This window comes from Astatotilapia calliptera, chromosome 7 (assembly GCF_964374335.1).
Source record: "Astatotilapia calliptera chromosome 7, fAstCal68.1, whole genome shotgun sequence".
In the NCBI taxonomy this organism is placed as follows: Eukaryota; Metazoa; Chordata; class Actinopteri; order Cichliformes; family Cichlidae; genus Astatotilapia; species Astatotilapia calliptera.
In genome coordinates, this window is record NC_137428.1 from 507,404 (window position 1) to 526,331 (window position 18,928).

The 18,928-nt window shown below is 46.5% G+C and overlaps 2 protein-coding genes and 1 long non-coding RNA gene across 3 annotated transcripts; 1 reads left to right on the forward strand and 2 right to left on the reverse strand.

Moving 5' to 3' along the window:
• Positions 1-282: 282 nt before the first annotated feature.
• LOC145429903 (uncharacterized) lies at positions 283-2,851 on the reverse strand. Its single transcript, XR_013910233.1, has 2 exons — positions 2,714-2,851; positions 283-731 (listed from the first exon to the last, which is right to left on the reverse strand). It is a non-coding gene; the product is annotated as an uncharacterized LOC145429903 (long non-coding RNA).
• mphosph6 (M-phase phosphoprotein 6) lies at positions 2,800-5,852 on the forward strand. The gene is made up of 5 exons (XM_026172305.2): positions 2,800-3,007; positions 3,742-3,854; positions 4,691-4,781; positions 5,246-5,346; positions 5,455-5,852. The coding sequence occupies exons 1-5, from the start codon at positions 2,960-2,962 to the stop codon at positions 5,576-5,578; spliced, it is 477 nt and encodes a 158-aa protein (XP_026028090.1). The 5' UTR covers positions 2,800-2,959; the 3' UTR covers positions 5,579-5,852.
• Positions 5,853-7,662: 1,810 nt separating this feature from the next.
• On the reverse strand, positions 7,663-16,931 carry gpia (glucose-6-phosphate isomerase a). Its single transcript, XM_026172304.2, has 18 exons — positions 16,645-16,931; positions 15,641-15,731; positions 15,308-15,376; positions 14,422-14,541; positions 14,262-14,345; positions 14,046-14,192; positions 13,856-13,927; positions 13,671-13,715; positions 13,493-13,546; positions 13,003-13,063; positions 12,747-12,790; positions 12,263-12,415; positions 11,973-12,102; positions 11,357-11,433; positions 11,121-11,249; positions 10,935-11,010; positions 10,718-10,784; positions 7,663-7,992 (listed from the first exon to the last, which is right to left on the reverse strand). Exons 1-18 carry the CDS (start codon positions 16,761-16,763, stop codon positions 7,869-7,871), a joined length of 1,662 nt encoding a protein of 553 aa, XP_026028089.1. The 5' UTR covers positions 16,764-16,931; the 3' UTR covers positions 7,663-7,868.
• Between the last annotated feature and the right edge of the window lie 1,997 nt (positions 16,932-18,928).

The window sequence follows — 18,928 nt, forward strand, 5'->3', positions numbered from 1 at the left end:
ACGCTGCACCTCCAGGGGTCCGTCCTTCGTACCTCGCTAAGTAGGTTAGCTGGATTAGATTGTTGACGATTTCGCGTGATCCTGGATCAGTCGGTTCCCCGAAGCTCATCCGGGACTTGCTGCCATAGCAACAGAGCCGTAAGCAGGTCCCGAGCAGGTTTACTTTATGTAAACAGGATTAGATCGCGGCCACGCAGGTATGTCCGCTTCATTTATACGAAAGCAACAGCGATATTCCACCACTGTTTCACCATAAATAAATAACATCAATGTAACCAAAGATAATGCAGCACCTGATCCTTTTATTGATGTCACACAGATACATACAGGTCATTTCCTAAAAAAGGGAAATGTACTATTAACATTCTATTACATGTATGTGATTATTACAGATGTAATTCATATTTCACAGTAGTAATTGTAAATTACTTCGTGTAATCAAGATGAGAGACCACGGCTATAAAAGCGAAGGTGGATTTGGGAAGCCTGTCGCAGCCATGTCCTGTCCGTTTACGCGAGCAACCCATTGCGGAAGGTGCAAGATTGATAAGGAGAGTCCTCAGAATTCAGCGTATATTGCGGGACAGACAGGATCCTTTAGCTCAGCGCGACAGTGTGCTCATAGAGAGATATCGATTTTCCCGTGAGGGTATTATTCACTTAACCAACTTGTTGACGAGGGGGTGCAGGACCACCACCTGTCTTTTTTTCCTCTGCCCTTTTCTTGGTTGCTGTTATGAACAAACAAACAGAGTATTTCAGGGTCTCTTTCCAAGAGACTAAAAGCAATATAAGTGATAAATATTACCATTCTGTAGAATATTCTTATATTTCACTTTTACCTGTTCCCATGTTCTAGTGGGTCCTGTTGTGGCTCTAATGTGAAAGGATATAATGTAATATAATAAATTTACCCTACCGCCTACTGGTGTTGGCCAGAGGGGCCGATGGCGCGATATGGCAGCCTGGCTTCTGTCAGTCTGCCCCAGGGCAGCTGTGGCTACAACCGTAGCTGCCTCCACCAGTGTGTGAATGTGAGAGTGAATGAATAGTGGCATTGTAAAGCGCTTTGGGTGCCTTGGAAAGCGCTATATAAATCCAATCCATTATTATTGTTATTATTGAATTACTTACGAGTTTAATTTGTCAGCAACTCTCTGCCAGCCCTCTCTCCTTGCTTTTGCAGCCTTTGCAGTGTTCCCTTGCGTTCTGATTAAACTCTGAAACTCCTGAAATCCCTCACTCAAGAGTTCTTGCTCTGCTGCCGAAAAATACCGAGCGCGCACCTTCGACATTTTCGCCGACCAATCAGAGGGTTGCCGATCAATGTTTCTACTATCGATGCGTAGCCCCTTTTACGACACCCAGTGATCTCACATTACTTCATCCAGCTGTACTAATCGTCAACAGCAGGTGTGTTCGGGGAACCGGATTAGCGAGCTCACGGTTAGCGCGATGATTTGATCTTGGATGTAGTAAGCGACGTACGAAGAACGGGCCCCAGATCACATGACTGATGTGAGCTGACACAGCAACAAGCGGCAGCCACGCTGAGTCTCTGTTTCAGCCACATTGAAAGTTCGGACTTCAAAGTTTTTAAATTTTAATTACAGGCCAGTAAATCCAGAGTTATGATCATATATATATCAGCCACGCTTCGTTCTAAATACTGTCGTCACGTGTGTGTTTTAAGCGTTTTGTAAGGACAGCACGAAAACAGGAAAGAAAGGAAAAAAGCCACCTCTTTCTTATTGGTGGAAAAATGCACCATGTCGACCAATTAAAAAAAAGTCAACATGTGGGATTTGGTTGTTTAGGAAGAGGGAAAAGTTTGGGGAGTGACGGTAACAGGGCGAGCGAGACAGAGCGAGAGAGAGAGAGAGTTTAGATGTGGCAGATTTGTGACGTTTAGTGTGTTGTGTAGTCGTTCTGTTGTGTAGTCGTTTTGTTTAGTGTGTCAGTGAGGGCACTAATGACTGTCAGAGGCACATTTGCAACGTAAACACTGTCACTAAGTAGAAAACCAGCGGCGTGATACACCTGCTGTTGTCGGGCCTGCAGGTTTGTCCCTGTGCTCTTCTGTCTTTTGGTGGACAAACTTGTTTTTTACTGGCACACATCATTTGTGGGGCATCTTATTGCCACACCTGATTGTTCTCTCATTTTAGTTTTAGTAAGATTTTTAAATGGTTGTAGAAAATGAAACAAACGGTGTATTGGCTGCATTTTTAGATAAATAGTTGTTTATGTTTATAAAATGTACGTTTTATATTTGCATTTCAAGTTATAAACATTTACCCAACATGTCTGTGTTGGACATAAACAACGTAAACTCAAAGGAGTCACAAATGTCCGGTTGTATTTCAGACCTCAGTGGGTTCATCCAACAAATCATGAAAAATGAGGTTTACATGTTTGTTCATGACGCTGCAGATTTCTGACATTTTGTGTAATTTAAGCTGCAACAATGTGACTGTTTTCTAACAAAAACAGTGAAACTTAAGTTAGACTTGTGTTTGTAAATGAAGCGCCCCATGTTGTGTAGCTTTCTGGAGTTTATACTTATTGGGCTACATATTTATTTATCATACAGGCTATACAGTACATAGCATCAAAACTCACATGTTTTATGTAACTAAAGTGTGTAATCATGTGGGCTACAGACAATAATTAAGTTATCGACTATATTTATATGAAAAACGTGCATACTTACTGCATTTGAATCATGTAACCACATGTAACCACCTGCATGAGTGTTTGGGGGGAAAAGGCTTTGATTTTGCCACCCTAAGAAAATTTCTCTAGATCCGCCCCTGGGCTGCACATCAGAGCTCGATTAGCAGGGCTGGAGAAGCAGCTCGGCGCTCGGTTCTTTCTGCTTCTGTTTAGCGTGGCGTTAGCTCGGTGTGCAGCACCGAGGGTCCTCCGGTTCGGTTAGCCGCATTCTCTTGGATTAAAGATGGCGAGTGAGTCGGTGAAGCTGTCCAAAAACCTGCTGCGGATGAAGGTGAGTGAAGCTGCGCGTGCTAACGGACACGCGAGAGCAGCTAGCAGCCGATAGCTAGCAGAACGTTAGCTTTGTAATGCGCCGGCGCATAACTCCACTCAGAAATCTGATGATTTAAGGTTTTCTGCTTCACATGAAGTTTTAAATCTCACACAGAAGCTAAATTTTATTACCTGATGTCAAGTGTGACCTGGAGAGTAAATCGGCGTTCAGCAGAGTTAATAACAGGCTGTAAATGTAATTTATTAATAAATAATGTGTGTATGAGTATGAGACACTAAAGATAAGCTCTGACTTTAAAATGATCTGTCACGTGATGCGAATCTGAACCGGTGTGGATGCTCAGGTATTTGTTTTACGTCACTAATAATGGGAACAACGGCTGAAATTCATGCTTTAAAAACTGTATCAGAACCGGATATGACATCCAGGGGGCGGTTACAACCTACAGGGTGCTGGTTTGTTTCCTGGGGAGGCTGAACCAACGTGGAGAAGATGTTTCTGGGGCCTGATGCCTTGACCAATCAGAATGAAACCCTCTCAGCTGATTTTCACCTTTACTTTAAAAATCTGGTCTGCAGATGTGGAAGATTTCACACTGAGAAAAACAGCTGTGGTTCTCTGCAGGGAGACCTCAGCCAATCACAGCTGAGTGCAGTAAATCATTCATGAGCGCAGGTGTGGTTAAAACCTCACAGAAACGTCAGCTGAAGGTGACGTGTGTGTGTCCACAGTTCATGCAGAGACGTCTGGATGCAGAGACGAAGAAGCAGCTGGAGGAGGACGAGCGGAGGATCATCAGTGATGAGCACTGGTACCTGGACCTACCCGAGCTCAAGGCTAAAGAGTACGTATGAGCGTCATTCAGGCTCCGCCCACTTTAGTTCAAGCAAAATGTATAATTCAATTAAATTTTATTTATATAGCGCCAAATTACAACAACAGTCGCCTCAAGGTGCGTTATATTGTACAGTAGATCCTACAATAATACATACGAGCCTATGTGCAAGCACTTTGGCGACAGTGGGAAGGAAAAACTTCCTTTTAACAGGAAGAAACCTCCAGTAGAACCAGGCTCAGGGAGGGGCGGGGCCATCTGCTGTGATTGGTTGGGGTGAGAGAAGGAAGACAGGATAAAGACATGCTGTGGAAGAGAGACAGAGATTAATAACAGATATGATTCAATGCAGAGAGGTCTGTTAATACATAGTGAGTGAGAAAGGTGACTGGAAAGGAAAAACTCAATGCATCATGGGAATCCCCCGGCAGTCTACGTCTATTGCAGCATAACTAAGGGAGGATTCAGGGTCACCTGGTCCAGCCCTAACTATATGCTTTAGCAAAAAGGAAAGTTTGAAGCCTAATCTTGAAAGTAGAGATAGTGTCTGTCTCCTGAATCCAAACTGGAAGCTGGTTCCACAGAAGAGGGGCCTGAAAACTGAAGGCTCTGCCTCCCATTCTACTTTAAATACTCTAGGAGTATAACAGCCTCGCCGCACCGTCGTTAAAGGACTTTCTTCATGCAGCTGCTTAATGTGCAGTTTTCTGAATGGAGTCTAGTTTGAAGTCTGAACACAGTGAAGTGTGATTTAAGTACTTAGGGGTCAGAGGTCATGTGATCATGGAGGCGGATGATGTTATTCTGGAGGTGTTCTTAATACTGTGGCGTCTCTGCTCCTGCAGGAACCTGATCATCGAGGAGAGGAGTTTCGTTCCCTGCGAGGATCTGAAGTATGGCCGACTCTCCTTCAGAGGCTTCAATCCTGAAGTCGAGGTGTGTGTCATTTCACGCCCACTTCCTGTTTTTATTTTGACCCCTGACCTCGCGGAGTGTCAGATTACCTGACTGCTGTGTTTGGGAGGACACAGAGCTAAGAAACATCAGTTTGTTCTTCGTTTTTTTAACAATAATCAGCCTCGATTTAAACCAGCAGGGACTGTCTGACTGAAGGTTACCATGGAAACGACCAGCTGTTTTATTCATGTTTAAATATTGCTGTAAGATCTCAGCTGTACAACTGCAGCAGAAGCATCCCAGTACGACCCTGCCTCTGTCACCTGGAGGCTTCAGGTGTGTCCTACCCCCTGACTCCTCACCCTGGGTCCTTTGTCCTACCCCCTGACTCCTCACCCTGGGTCCTCTGTCCTACCCCCTGACTCCTGACCCCAGGACGACGAGTCTCTCTGAGTGTTTGCTCTGCAGCATTTAAACTGGAACCGTCCTGTGTGTCCCTGCAGAAGCTGATGGCTCTGATGAACCCCAGAGAGGAAGAGGAGGAGGAAGAGGAGGACCTGAGCCGGATGCAAACAGACGTCACAGATGAAGAAATGGCTCTGAGGTACGAACTGTTTCCCTCTGATGCTGAAGCGCTGCGTGTTCCTACTGTAGCTCATTACAGACACACAGTGCGTGAAGCGAGGCTCTCATCTGCTGTTTTTCTCGGCAGGTACGAGAGTTTAGTTGGAAGCATGAAGAAGAAGTTTGCAACGAAGCGAGAGCGAGTGGCGCAGGAGGCGGACGAGGAGAACCACGAGGCGGCGAAGAGAGCATTCGTGAAGCCTCAGGACTGAAGACGCTCGCGCTCCAGATGTTTTTAGACGTGAGGCTGGCGTGGAGCAGCAGCTGTGTGGATGTTATACATCCTGCTTTTATTCCACGAGGAGGACACGAGCAGCCTCAGAGCTCCTGAGAGCTGCATGTTTATTCCCTGTTTGTTTTTTAACTCTGTATGTGACTCACCTGAGGGGTGTTTAAAGCCACGCCTCCTCCACTTGTTTGCTCGTCATGAGGAGGTGAAGGTTAGTTCAGACCTCTGAAGAAGTAAAACACAGACTGTAAATAAAAGATGGAGGATGTGTTTATTTCAGAGTGTCTCGTTTAAGCTCGAGTGTTGAAGCTCCGCCGCCTGACAGTTGGTGTTTTTAAAAACGGGTCGAACATGGCGGCGGTCAATGAACGTACAACGGTCTGGGCCGGGTTGCCAGCAGAGCGTGACATACAGCATTCGCCACGGGAGACGGATCCTCGGCTGACTGCCGTGACATCCGGGCCAGAACACCGCGTAGATGTCTCCTCCGCCCGAGCCATGGAGGAGAAGGTGGCAAGAAGCTCGTCTCCGCGGCGAGTGGCGGCCCCCTCGTTCCCAAAGGTGACTGAGAGGAAACCAGTTAGAGATGACGGCTTAGAAACGTAAAGTGTTAACAAATATAAACGTAAATATATGGAAATAATTAGAAAACTTCAAACTGAAAATAATTTCAGAGTCACACATGAAGTTTGGATAAATTAAAATTTCAAAATAAAAGTAAAATTGTACCTTTGAGTTATTGATGTTTTAACTTTCAGTTATTTATTTCAGAATAAATTCAACCCTGATCAAAAAGCTCAGGATAATGTGTAATTCAGATATTTCCACTTAAACGAACATCTTTAATAAGAATACGAGCCTGTTTGTAATCGGATGGCAGCAACACGACAGCTCCATGTTCCCACTGTGCAGCCTGTCCTCTTAACTACAGTCTGTTCGAGGTGGTGTCCTGCAGGTCTTAGACATGTCCCTGATCTAGCACAGCTGATTTAAACGGCCTCATCAGCATGTGTTGAAGTTCTGCAGAGGCCTGGTAATTAGAGCAGGGCGATATGACCAAAAATATCACGATATACATTTGAAAATTTGCAATAACGATATAACTGATGATATAATTGACAAAATACTTTACTCCACTTTATTAGTGCAAGAAAACCCTTGAGGGTAAACTGAGTGCCAGTTGGAGCGCAGCCATCAGAAATCTGATCGCTTCCTGCTCGTCCAGTCTGAGCGGGCTGGCGCTCACTGAAGCACAAACGATGCATTTGTGCACGGAGGTCGGAGCAGGCATGCGGCTGTTTTTAATCAATGTTTGCTCCACACAAACGTTAAACTCCTAGCAGGCTTTAAAGAGTTCATTCAATATTAGGGCTTTAAAATAAGAGCACCTTTGCTTGATCCAGATCAAAATCATCCTACTTTATCTTAAACGTCTTAATAACAACTGTTCAACTTCAGGAAGTCAAGACTCAGCACCCTTCATCGCTTCCACACCTGCAGTTCCCCTGATGTCCACTAGAGGCTCTGCAGTGAGTCATGTTAAAATAAACATGCTCGCCGGCTGACGCAGGAACTGAACGCCTGTACACGCTGTGTCATAACTCACCTGTTTGAACTGGGATCAGGTGCTTTTGTTCCACCAGAAAAGGTTTAAAACGGTCGTTTGGCTGTGAGTCACCACGCTCTGTCACAGAAGAGTTTAAATTTGCTTTGATGTGAGAATCCATGACTTGCATAGGTACTGCTGACCTCTGATTGGATGATAAGTTCAGAGCAGGTGTGTAAAATCAGCACCAGTGAGCATTACAGGTGTGCGTTACCTGTTGCTCATGTGTCACCAGCACGGCCTTGTTGTGCAGCGCCAACAGCATTTCCCTCGTCCCGCCCCAAACATCAGCGCGAGGCTTCAGCTCAGCACCCCCCCGTCGTCCAGCGAGGCCAGTCCAACATCACACCTGATCAGTAATCAGTAATTACCTGACTGCTGAAGCCGACTTCTCCTTTAAACAAGCTCACTGATTGGACAGAAGCATTTCCTGTGACCTCACAATGAAACCAAACACAGCATTGGCGACAAACAGGCTTTTATTTTGAAAGTCACAGTTGACTGGGCATGGTCACCTACACAAACGTGTACGTTTTCAGGACTCGTCTACACGTGAAGACTCTTAGCACACAGATAACAGACAGGAAGTGCTCACAGCGTACGACAAGACAAACATCATTCAGCCAATGAGGATGGAGGATGAGGTCGGCTAACGCCGGCTCAACGTTCAGGCGAAGTTCTTCTTCAGGAAGTTGATGAGGCCGTTGGTGGACGAGTCGTGGGAGGTCACCTCCGAGTCGTACTTCAGCTCCGGCTCGATCTTCTTGGCGAGCTGCTTCCCGAGCTCCACCCTGCGGCGGAAAGAGGCGGGTCAGCAACACAACTTTACACAGCAACGCTGGTTGGTCAACAACAATTATTTTGTAAGGGAAACGTACGGAAGACCGCTGGTACCAATGAGGCAAGTTTGACTAAATCCGATTGTTCAGTCTGACGTCACTAGCCGTGTCTGGGTCTAAACTCCGCTGCAGGTCCATATATCAAACGATCACTATGGCATTACTGAGAGTTGAAAACTGTCTAAAGTCTTTCATCTTTAATAAAATGATCAGCCTTCTGCTCTACCAGGTGTAACAATTGAGTTTAACATCCAGGCATCCATGAAAACGGAATTTATGACATTTAACGGAGTTAGAAGTTAGCAGGGAGTTAGCTCGCTAGCTTCTATCTAAATACAATATAGCATGTCCTGACTGCGGGGTTTTGGAAACAAATGCAAACGTACAGCTCTGTTATCACTTCCAGCATAAATGAAGACAGAAAACTAAACAGCAGTGACGTTTGTAGGGTTACTGAAGTTGGGCTAGCTGGTATATAATGATGTGCTACGTGACCGCTAGCGACACAGCTATGTTAGCATAATATAAACAAGCTAACTTTTTTTCCACTGGATAAAAGTTAACGTGAGTGTTCTCGGTGGTCAGGAACAAATGTAATCGCATGGCAGGATGCTGTAAAAGGACCAAACTTCAGCCAGGAGAACAACTGAGATAATCCATCCACAATACGAGGTTAGTCATTCATATACTGCTGCATGGGCTGGGCTGTAGTTACATCCTAAGGTTTTAAAAACTGAGCTTAAATAAATGATTAGCGGTAATAAAAGCCGAGGGAGGTCAACAGGGATCACTGACTGTTTTAGGAGCTTTTTGAGATCAAATAGAAGAAAATACAAAACATTAAACATGTTAACAACACAAAAGCCATATTAAACGCAGACTACTTTAGACCCGGAAGTAGGATTCGTCACGTCATCACTGAACAACCGGATATATAATAATAAAAGGCGCCTTTAAAGACCCTCAAGGTTACCTGACATAAGCACAAAATGAAAACATGTAAAACTAGACTAAGACGGAGTCACGATGAAGAGTAAGCATTTCTGAATACATGTTTTAAGACGTGATAAAATAAATACAGTGAAAATTCATTGTTTTAATTTAAATACAAAAAACCCAACAACTTTAACCCTTTAAGACCTACCATAGAACCAAGTCCGCCAGAGCTTATATTATATTTTTACATGCTGTGGAGCCATCTTTGGGAGCATTTCAAGTTGCTATACATCAATACAACAATTATAGCCCAGATTTTAATAATATGTCTGCATTAAGTGCATAGTAATTACATAAATTGCAAAAAAAGTGCAATAAACTACAAAAAAAATTGAAAATCGTTTTTGCTTTTTTAACATATATATTTCTAGTTAGAGAAATTTAAGAGGTTTATCCCTCAAAACTTTAAATACAAAAAAGTTGCACAAACTAGTTTCCCACCACAGGAAATTTATTTTGAGTGTCTTCATAGTTTTATTTTTGAAATACACCAATTTTTATATACTGCAGGAAAAACGAAAATAAATATTATAATGCAAATTTGCAAAAAAGCAGCATGTGCATCAAAATAAACTATTTCCAGCAGTGCAATATGAGTCCTAAGCATCCCAGAAACGACACAGAAAGTCATAAAGTCAAACATAACTTTTAAAAACACCAGTATAGGCTCATGAGGCCCTGATGGTAAAAAAAAAAAAAAAAAACTACATTTCCGTGAAAATGACGTCACTTCCGGTTTGGGGCAGGACATGGCGGACATGCAAAAGTTCGGGCTGATGGACGTAGGAAGTGTTATGAACAGCTGATCGGATCGGCAAAGCGTGTTTCTGGAATATTATGTTTTTGTTGCTGCAAGTGCTTTTTATGCAGTTTTTGCAAAGCTATATGTGGAAGGAAACTGTGACCGAGGACAAGCTGATGGCATCAGATGTAAGTACAACTCCTCCGGTTTCATATGCAAAAAAAAATAAAAAATATTGTGCTAGCTTACGTGGTTGCAGTGCTGCCGGGATTTTTTATTTTATTTATTTATTTAACCAGGAATGTCCCGTTGAGATCAAAGACCTCTTTTTCAAGGGAGTCCTGGCCAAGAGGCAGCACATTTCAAGACAAATACATACGAACAAACAAAGTTAAAATTACACAAAACAATTACACATTATTGAGGCAGCCTGTAGGCCTTTGAGTTTAGTTTTAAAAACATTTAAAGACAACAATTCAGTTAGTTTCCAGTCTTTCTGTAACATGTTCCATGAAAAAGGCGCAGAGTGGACAAAGGCTCTCTTACCCAGCTCTGTGCGGACAAGGGGAACAGACAACAGCAGCTGATCATTTGAGCGCAAGGAGTAAGAACCACTATTTGTCCTTGTGACCAAAGTACAAATATAAGGAGGCAGCAATCCAAGCATAGCTTTGTAAATAAAAGTGTACCAATGCCCCTGTCTTCTAATAATTTAAAAATAGTTACGCAAAACAGAGCGTGCCCGCTCCGACCGGCTCTAAAGGGTTAAGTTATTTAAAAAAGGGAACGTATGGAGGTCTATTAGTGGCAGCAAAGTGACCGTTCAAGATTGTTAAAAATTTTTAAAAAAATGAATATGTTTAATTGTAAAATAAAACCCAAACGTGGAAGCTTAATCTACCTTAAACCCGAGTTTAGCCCCGCCCAGGTGTGACTCACCCCCACTGGTCGTAGCTGTTGATGTCCCACATGACGCCCTGGACGAAAATCTTGTGCTCGTACATGGCTGAAAGAACAACACAGCTGTGTCAGACTCCTCCTCTTTAAATGGACACACCTGAGACGTTATTGGTGCAACTGAAGTTTACAGTAACCGGAGATCACCTGCAGTGACTCCGCCCACAGCAGCACGTTTGATTAAAAAGCCAGTACTCACCGACCAGAGCTCCCAGTATGAACGGGGTGAGCTTCTTGAAAACGATCGAGTTGCTCGGCTTGTTCCCCAGAAACACCTGCAGAGAAAAACATCATTTAAACGCTGGAACGTCGACACGCTGTACAGTCACCTGACTGTTTCTACTCTGATGGTCACACACAGGTGTGTCCAGGTGTGCGCTCTTACCTTGTGCGGCAGCAGCTTCTCCAGAGCATCTCCCGACATGCCGGCGGCCTCCAGCTCTTTCCGGGCCTCGTCCGGAGTCTTTCCCTTCATCAGCGCTTCGGTCTGAGCCAGGAAGTTTGCCACCAGGATCTGCATGAAGCACACAACACCCGTGAGGCGTTACATCATCCAGGTGTGCTCTCGGTTCCTCCAGCTAATCAGTTCAGCCTGGCTAAGGTAACGTTAAATGTCCAGACCTTGTGGTGGAGGTTGTTTCTGATTGGATGCTGAGACTGAGCAGGAATGAGGAAGTCAGCAGGAATCATACGAGTGCCTGAGGAAGGACAAGCAGTCTGTTAACTCTGGGTATTGATCACAGGCTGTTCAGACGCACGAGGCGGCGAGCTCCAATCAGATCAGACCAAAGAAGAAAACTCTGTCTGGCCTCAGTGATCCAGAATAATCCGGCTCCCTCTGCTGTGGGGGTGGGGGGTGGGGGGGGAGCATTCGACGCCACCAATCATCTGTGGAAGGAGCCCTGTGGTATCCAATCACAGCATCTCGAATGTTCTCAGCTCAATAAGCAGCAGATCAAAGACACTCAGGTGTGCCCCTCTCACGTCTCTTATTAAATAAAAGACATCTGATTATGTTTACAAAAGGACCTGTACAGGTGTTTCCACAGGGGGAGGAGCTTCAGCTTCAGGCTCGGGCGCTCCAGGTACGCGGCACGTCGTCTGTGACCATTTTAACTCACCTGTGCTTGGATCATGAAGGTTTGTGTGACCTACGCTGGGGCTGCAGGTGTGATAAGCTGCCCTGATGTTCACTAACGAGCGGTCACTGTTACATAATTAAAGGGTGGAGCTTCACCTTGGTGGATGAGCTGGTAGAAGGCGTGCTGCCCATTGGTCCCCGGCTCGCCCCACACGATTGGTCCAGTGTGGTAGTTGACGCGGGCGCCATCTTTGGTGATGTACTTCCCATTGGACTCCATGTCGCCCTGAAGACCAAACAGACGGGTCATCAGCGCCGACATTCATCATGAACACGAAACTCCACCCCCACGCCGCAGTCTGATGTAATGTAAGGTTTCTGTGGTCTCCTGCGCGTTACGTGACGCAGGCGTCACACCTGCAGACCTGCCTCCCTGCGTCACTGACCTGCTGGAAGTAGGCGGCAAAGCGGTGCATGTACTGGTCGTAGGGCAGCATGGCGTGGGTCTCTGCCTGGAAGAAGTTGATGTACCAGACGCCAAGCATGGCGAGTAGCACGGGGGCGTTTTGCTCCAGGGGGGCACTGCGGAAATGGTTGTCCTGGGAGGAGGGGGGAGGAGAGTTTAGGTTCATGCTCCTGCTGTCAGGCTGCACACGCTCTGCTGACTGCAGGTGAGATGTTCACCTGCAGTCAGCAGAGCGTGTGCAAGTATTGTGCACAGAGCGCGTGCAGAAACAAAGGGCGCCATTCTCTCGCCTTTCACATTCGAGCCCGAGTTGTGAAAGTGTCCTGTTCAGTAACTTGACGGGAAGCGTGGAAACATTTCAGAGTGACGCAACGATCAAATAACACGTGTTGAAATCCATTTTTGTCCCGCGGACGAACGTGAAGTAACTCGCTCGCAAGAAAGCAGAAGAGACGGCGGCGTACCATCCAGTGAGCTCCGGAGAGAAGCTGCTCGAAGTTCTCAAAGCCTGAAACACAAAACAAACCAGAGTTTATCAATCAGGCTCTCAGAAGGAGGGACAACAACTCAGTCGTGCACATATCAACAGGCTGAAGCTCAGCTCGCTGCAGAGCAGCTTTGCTTGATTCTCAGTCCAGAATAATCCTTCTTTCCTCTGACAGGACGACGCCATCACTGACTGATAACTTTGCCCCGGCGACAGCAGAGTCACAGACGTACCCACGTGCAGAGCGATGGACAGACCGATGGCCGACCACAGCGAGTAGCGACCTCCGACCCACTGAGGACAAGCAAACATGACATCACACAGTCACTCCACCAATCAGAGCACAGGCAGGGCAGCAGATCGTCAAAATAAAAGCAGTGACAGGAAGCAGCGAGCTCGCACTGAGCCGCTTTCTGTCAGTTTGTTTTCAGCAGAAGGATGGCAGCGTTAACCGAGGTCACGACAGGAGCGACCTCACGAGAAACACGAAGGAACTCCGACTACGGTAAAAATGACGAGCTCCTTAAACCTGAAGAAAAGCGATGAATTTAACTGTGAAGGAGCCAGAATCAACACAAACGAATATTATTAAATAAATAACGAGGGTCGACTCAAAAACCTGTTACCCAGGTTACACGTCACCAGCCCGCCGCTGAAAACCATCCGAGTCACATGCATTCATAGTGACATCATCATCCTCATCATCGTAACAGGCGCACTTACGTCCCAGAACTCGAACATGTTCGCCGTGTCGATGCCGAAGTCCTTCACCTTAGCCTGAAGGAGGCGGAGACAGAGAGGCTGCAGATGATCTGATTAGAGCAGCGTGTGTGTGTCTGCGTGTGTGTCTGTCTGCGTGTGTGTGCATGAGAGCGTGTGTGTGTCTGCGTGTGTGACTCACTGAGTTGGTGGACAGAGCCACAAAGTGTTTGGCCACAGCAGATTTCTGTGGAGGATGAGAGGAGAGAAGCTCGTGAGCGTGATGGAGAGATCACCACCCGACCCCCTGACCCCTGACCCCGTCTGCCTCCATTTTAAAGCGACTGTGTGTTTTAGAGCAGCTGCGTCAGGCTCGGGTCTACTCACGTCGGCGGCGGTCTGCAAGAACCAGTCTTTGGCGGACTCGGCATTGGTGATGGTCTCCTGGGTGGTGAAGGTCTGAGGAGGTCAGAGTGAGGAACGGAGAGTTAGCAAACAGTAACTCAAACCAATAGTCTCTCGAAACTGAAAGCAACCGACTGAGCACGCTCAGACCCAGGAGTTAGGCGTGTGTGACCTTGGAGGCAATGATGAACAGGGTGGTCTCGGGGTTCAGCTTGGCGAGCGTCTTGGCCAGGTGAGTCCCGTCGATGTTGGAAACGAACCAAACGTCCGGTCCTCCCGCCGAGTACGGCTTCAGAGCCTCCGTCACCATCAGAGGGCCCTGAACGCACCACAACACAGTGAGTCACATGACTGCTGACGCGCGTGCGAGAGCTCAGCGGTCACTCACCAGGTCGGAGCCTCCGATGCCGATGTTCACCACGTCAGTGATGCTCTTCCCGCTGAAGCCTTTCCAGTCACCACTGCGAACTTTCTGTAAACGCACGACACAAAGGTCACGACCTCCAGGCGTCACACGCATTGACACACGCTCACAGACACACACTCACCTGGCAGAACGCCTTCATCTTGTCGAGCACCCTGTTGACCTCGGGCATCACGTCTTCGCCGTCGACGAGGATCGGCGTGTTGGAGCGGTTCCTCAGAGCGACGTGGAGCACGGCCCGGCCCTGTGAGCGCATGCGGTAACAACAACGGGGTTAGCAGCGACCCCCTCACACAAACGCACGCGCTGATGTCGGAGTCACCTCCGAGTCTGAGGGCCACCTCACACTAGGATATATCACCATGGCAACAGATGCTGTGACCCTACCCTGCTCCCAGGTTAGAGATCAGCAGGTGTGACATCACCATACTGATCAATCAGATCTGTGGAATCCCCCGATCAGGTCAGGATCCATCAGCACGTTCAAACAGGCTGAACTTTATTGATACAGGAGCCATTTACAGTGTTTGGTAAAATTATAACAGCTTCCTGTGATCGATGACGTCACCACACAGCCTGATTTAAGTGATACAAACGTGTTTGCGTAAATATTTAAGATTTGTGATCCATCGTGTTGATCAGGAGCTGCTCAATCAGCCGCTGCTGAGCAATACATTGACCTTCAGTGTGTGTGTGTGTCAGCAGCTCTGAGTCTGCGCGGTGTCAGGTGGAGGATGAAGAGCGTCTCTGAAACCAACAAAATAAAGCCATCGTGGTGCGTTTGAGTGTCAGTTGGAATTTAGATGCGTACAGGTCGAGCCTGCGCAGGTGTACTTTAACGCGAGTGCACACACAGACCTGAATCATTTATTCGCTCTACAAACCTTTGCTCGATCGACCTGATAAACACCTTCGTGGGATTAATGATGGATAAGTGAAGCTAGAGGAAAGCGGTCACGTGACCTTCGTTCCCCTTTTAGTTTCTACGTGGACGTGTGAGGAGGCGTTACCTCGGTGAAGTTGATCTTCTCTCCGGAAAACATCTTCTTCCGCGCCTCCTCCAGCCCCCGAGACTTGGCCTGCACACAGGAAACACACGGGCAGCAATCAGGTGACTTCAGGAAGCTCATTTCACCACCAGGAAGCGGTGACATGTCGACACGGCGCCCGCCACTGGTGCCGTGGCGCAACGCTTCTCTTTCCAAATAAAGTGTGGAAACCTTCCTGTTTCACTGGAGCTCTGAGCAGATAAGGCACGCCTCCTCCGCTCACCTTTAGCTGAACCTGCTGCTACAGGTGAGCTCCAGCTGCCTTTCAAAATCAAAGACCGAGTGTGTTCTCACCAGGGCCAGGAGCATGGCCAAGACGTCCTGGTTGATCAGGTTCTTGGAATAATCGATCAGGATGTCGCCATCATCCGTCTGCAGGGTGGTGCTGTGAGCAGAGCCAAAAACCTTTATTTACACCCAGTTTCACAGACACGCACAGAGCAGCCAAACACAGGACCTGAACAACAACAGAGCAACCGCCTGAGGGTGATGACCGCAGCATCACCCTCAGCTGACCGTGTGAGGGTCCAGGAAACGCCTCACACCGCCTCCTGTGATGGTTCTGCTCAGACTCCCTCAGCACGTGGGCCTCTTTCACGCGATGACTCAGTCTGTCTGCGGATGCGTCACAGCGCACGTACCCGCGGGCAGAACCGGTGCCCGGTTGTCCCACCCCCGGCTCCTGTGCTTCATTACCGCCCGCATCCCGCCCTGACATCGGGCGAGCCCGGCGGGGGGGCTCGCCCGATGTCAGGGCTAATGCTTCCATTATCGTCTGTCCGATAATGGAAGCAGAACACCTGAAACTTCCTTCAGGTTTTCTGCTTCCATTAACGGACAGACGCGCCACAGGCAACCTGTCGCTCCCGTGACAGTCTGCAACGTAAACGTCAGTATGAGGTCAACCCCACACCTGAGACCCACCTGCGAGGGCCTGGTGGTGTGTTGGTGAACGCTTAGTAAGCACGTGCGCAGGTTCGGCACAAACAGGAAATCTCTGCAGACTGTCCGATAATGGAAGCAGTCGTTTTAGCAAGCAGCTAACAGTAACCCATATCGGTAGAGGAGGGAGCCACCGGGTGTCGGGCCTCTGGTCTGCAGGTTTCGGGCTCAGTACCCGGGCGGGGGGCGATGATGACGAAGGGAGTACGGGGTGGGGGGGCTTACAGCGGAAACGCGCGGAGCGGATCGGTGACCTTGTCGGTCACCTGCGGTCACAGTCCGAGAAGGAGAATCGATAACCGGGCGGAGCGCTGAGGACCTCCAACCACGGGGATACGTCCTCCGGCTGTCCTCACCTGAACCGGCCGAAACGCTCCGGGTCGGACTCGAACAGGGCCCTCATGTTGAGGCTCGCGCCGTTTGCCTCGTGCCACTGCTTCAGCTTCTGGAAGTTTGCGTCGGCGGTCAGAGCCATGATGGCGGCTGCTCGGTGCTCGATGTGGACAAATTGAAGACGCTCCCCGGTGAGACTCGACCCTCCGCAGCCGGTACTGGACTGAATGTGGTGGGGAGTCAGGGAGGAGCACCGCGAGGAAAGAGCCGCTCCCAACCAATCACAGCATAGAACCCACCACCCGAGCTCCGCCCACAGACCCGACCCGTCACGTCCTCAAAGGCAGCGGGACTGAAGTATGGAAGCCGATTAGTGACGATGTTGCGTCGATATTGCGACAAGGCAGATCTACGGGGCTGGCATGTGCCACCCTAAAATGCTCTCTTGCCACCCCTAGTGCCATCCTAGCTTTGCATATGACACTGTTGTTTATTAAAATAAGCTTTGTATCTTGTTCTATTTAATCTGAAACACCCCTAAAATAGTCAGTGATCACTGTCGGCCTCTCTCCGTTTTCATCATCACTGTTTATTTTAAAGCTCAGTGTTTAAACCCTTACCATGTAGCTGCAGCCCAGCCCATGCAGCAGTATATGAATGACTAACCTCGTATTGTGGATGGATTATCTCAGTTGTTCTCCTGACTGAAGTTTGGTCTGTTTACAGCATCCTGCCATGCGACTGCATTTGTCTCTAACCATGAGGAACCCTCACGTTAACTTTTATCGAGAGGAAAAAAAGTTAGCGTTCATCCTCCAGCTTCACTGTTTATGTTATGCTAACATCTTTTATTTATTGTAGCCACTGAATTACTTGCTATTACTGTCATAAATTCAAACATCAAAGGATTAGACATAAATAACCACAAATTAATAATAAGTCAGCTTGCCGATGATACAACAGTCTTTCTAAAAAATAAAGAACAAATTCCATTGGCCTTAGATACAATAAAGATCTTTTCTGATGCTTCTGGACTACGGCTGAACCTGGACAAATGTGAACTCATGAGTATCCACAATTGTTCTCACTCTTCTTTGTATGATATACCTGTCAAAAATGAAATCAAATATCTTGGAATCTGGATAACTAAATGCATGGCTGATAGTGAAGAAAAGAATATTCAGAATACAACTGACAAATGCAAAAAAACTCTGAACCATTGGCTACAGAGAGATTTAACGTTGTTCGGCAGGATAATGTTGACCAAGGTTGAATCTTTGTCCAGATGAATCTGTCCAGCTTGTTCCCTAGCCATCCCACCAAGAATTATAAAAGACATCAATAAGGTGAATTTTAATTTCATATGGAAAAATAAACATCATTATATCAGTAACAGGGACGTGATAAAAGACTATGAAGAGGTGGGTTTAAAAGCAATCGATTTTGAAATAATGAATGGCATTTTAAAGATTAATTGGCTACGATCTTTCTTGAAAAATGATAATGAGATCTGGTGCTTGATACCATCTCTTATTTTCAACAAAGTTGGGGGGATCCAATTCCTTTTAGTGTGTGATTTTGAAATTTGTAAACTGCCCATAAAACGTTCCAAATTTCATCAACAAGTTTTGTTAAATTGGAAATTAATGTTTAAACATAACTTTAGTCCCCACAACGTTCCACTGTGGAACAATAGGGTGATATTGAATCGGGGGAAATCTATGTTTGTGGAAGAATGGATGACAAAACAAATTTTGTCTGTGACACATATAATGGATGAAAATGGAGATATACTTGAATTAAACAGGCTTAATGAGAAATATGACATGAGTTGCTCATCCGAGCTCTATAAAAAGGTCTCACAGAATATCCCAACAGTCCTTGTAAATACGATAAAGAACAATTTTTCAAATATACCGACTCCAAATTTACATAAAATTAAACTAGATGGTCTTGACTTGGTTAATGAAAAATGCAATATTCAGTTTTTGAGGAGGTATTTGGTTAACACCTTATATCCAGGTAGGACAAAACATTCACTCAGCTTTAAAGATTATAACAAATCTGAGATCTCGTTGATCAGAACCAAATATTTAACATTTCCAATTCCATCTACCTACCTATGTATAGATAGGTAGGAGGATGTAGACATATATTTATATAAATAAGTTCTTCTTTTCCCTGAGTACTATTGTCACGTTTGTGTGGGAAGAAATGGTAATTTTCTAAGGTCATCACAAAAAATGTCCCATGTCGACCAACAACAAGGAGAAAAATTAAAGGTAAAATACAAACGTAAAATCTAAC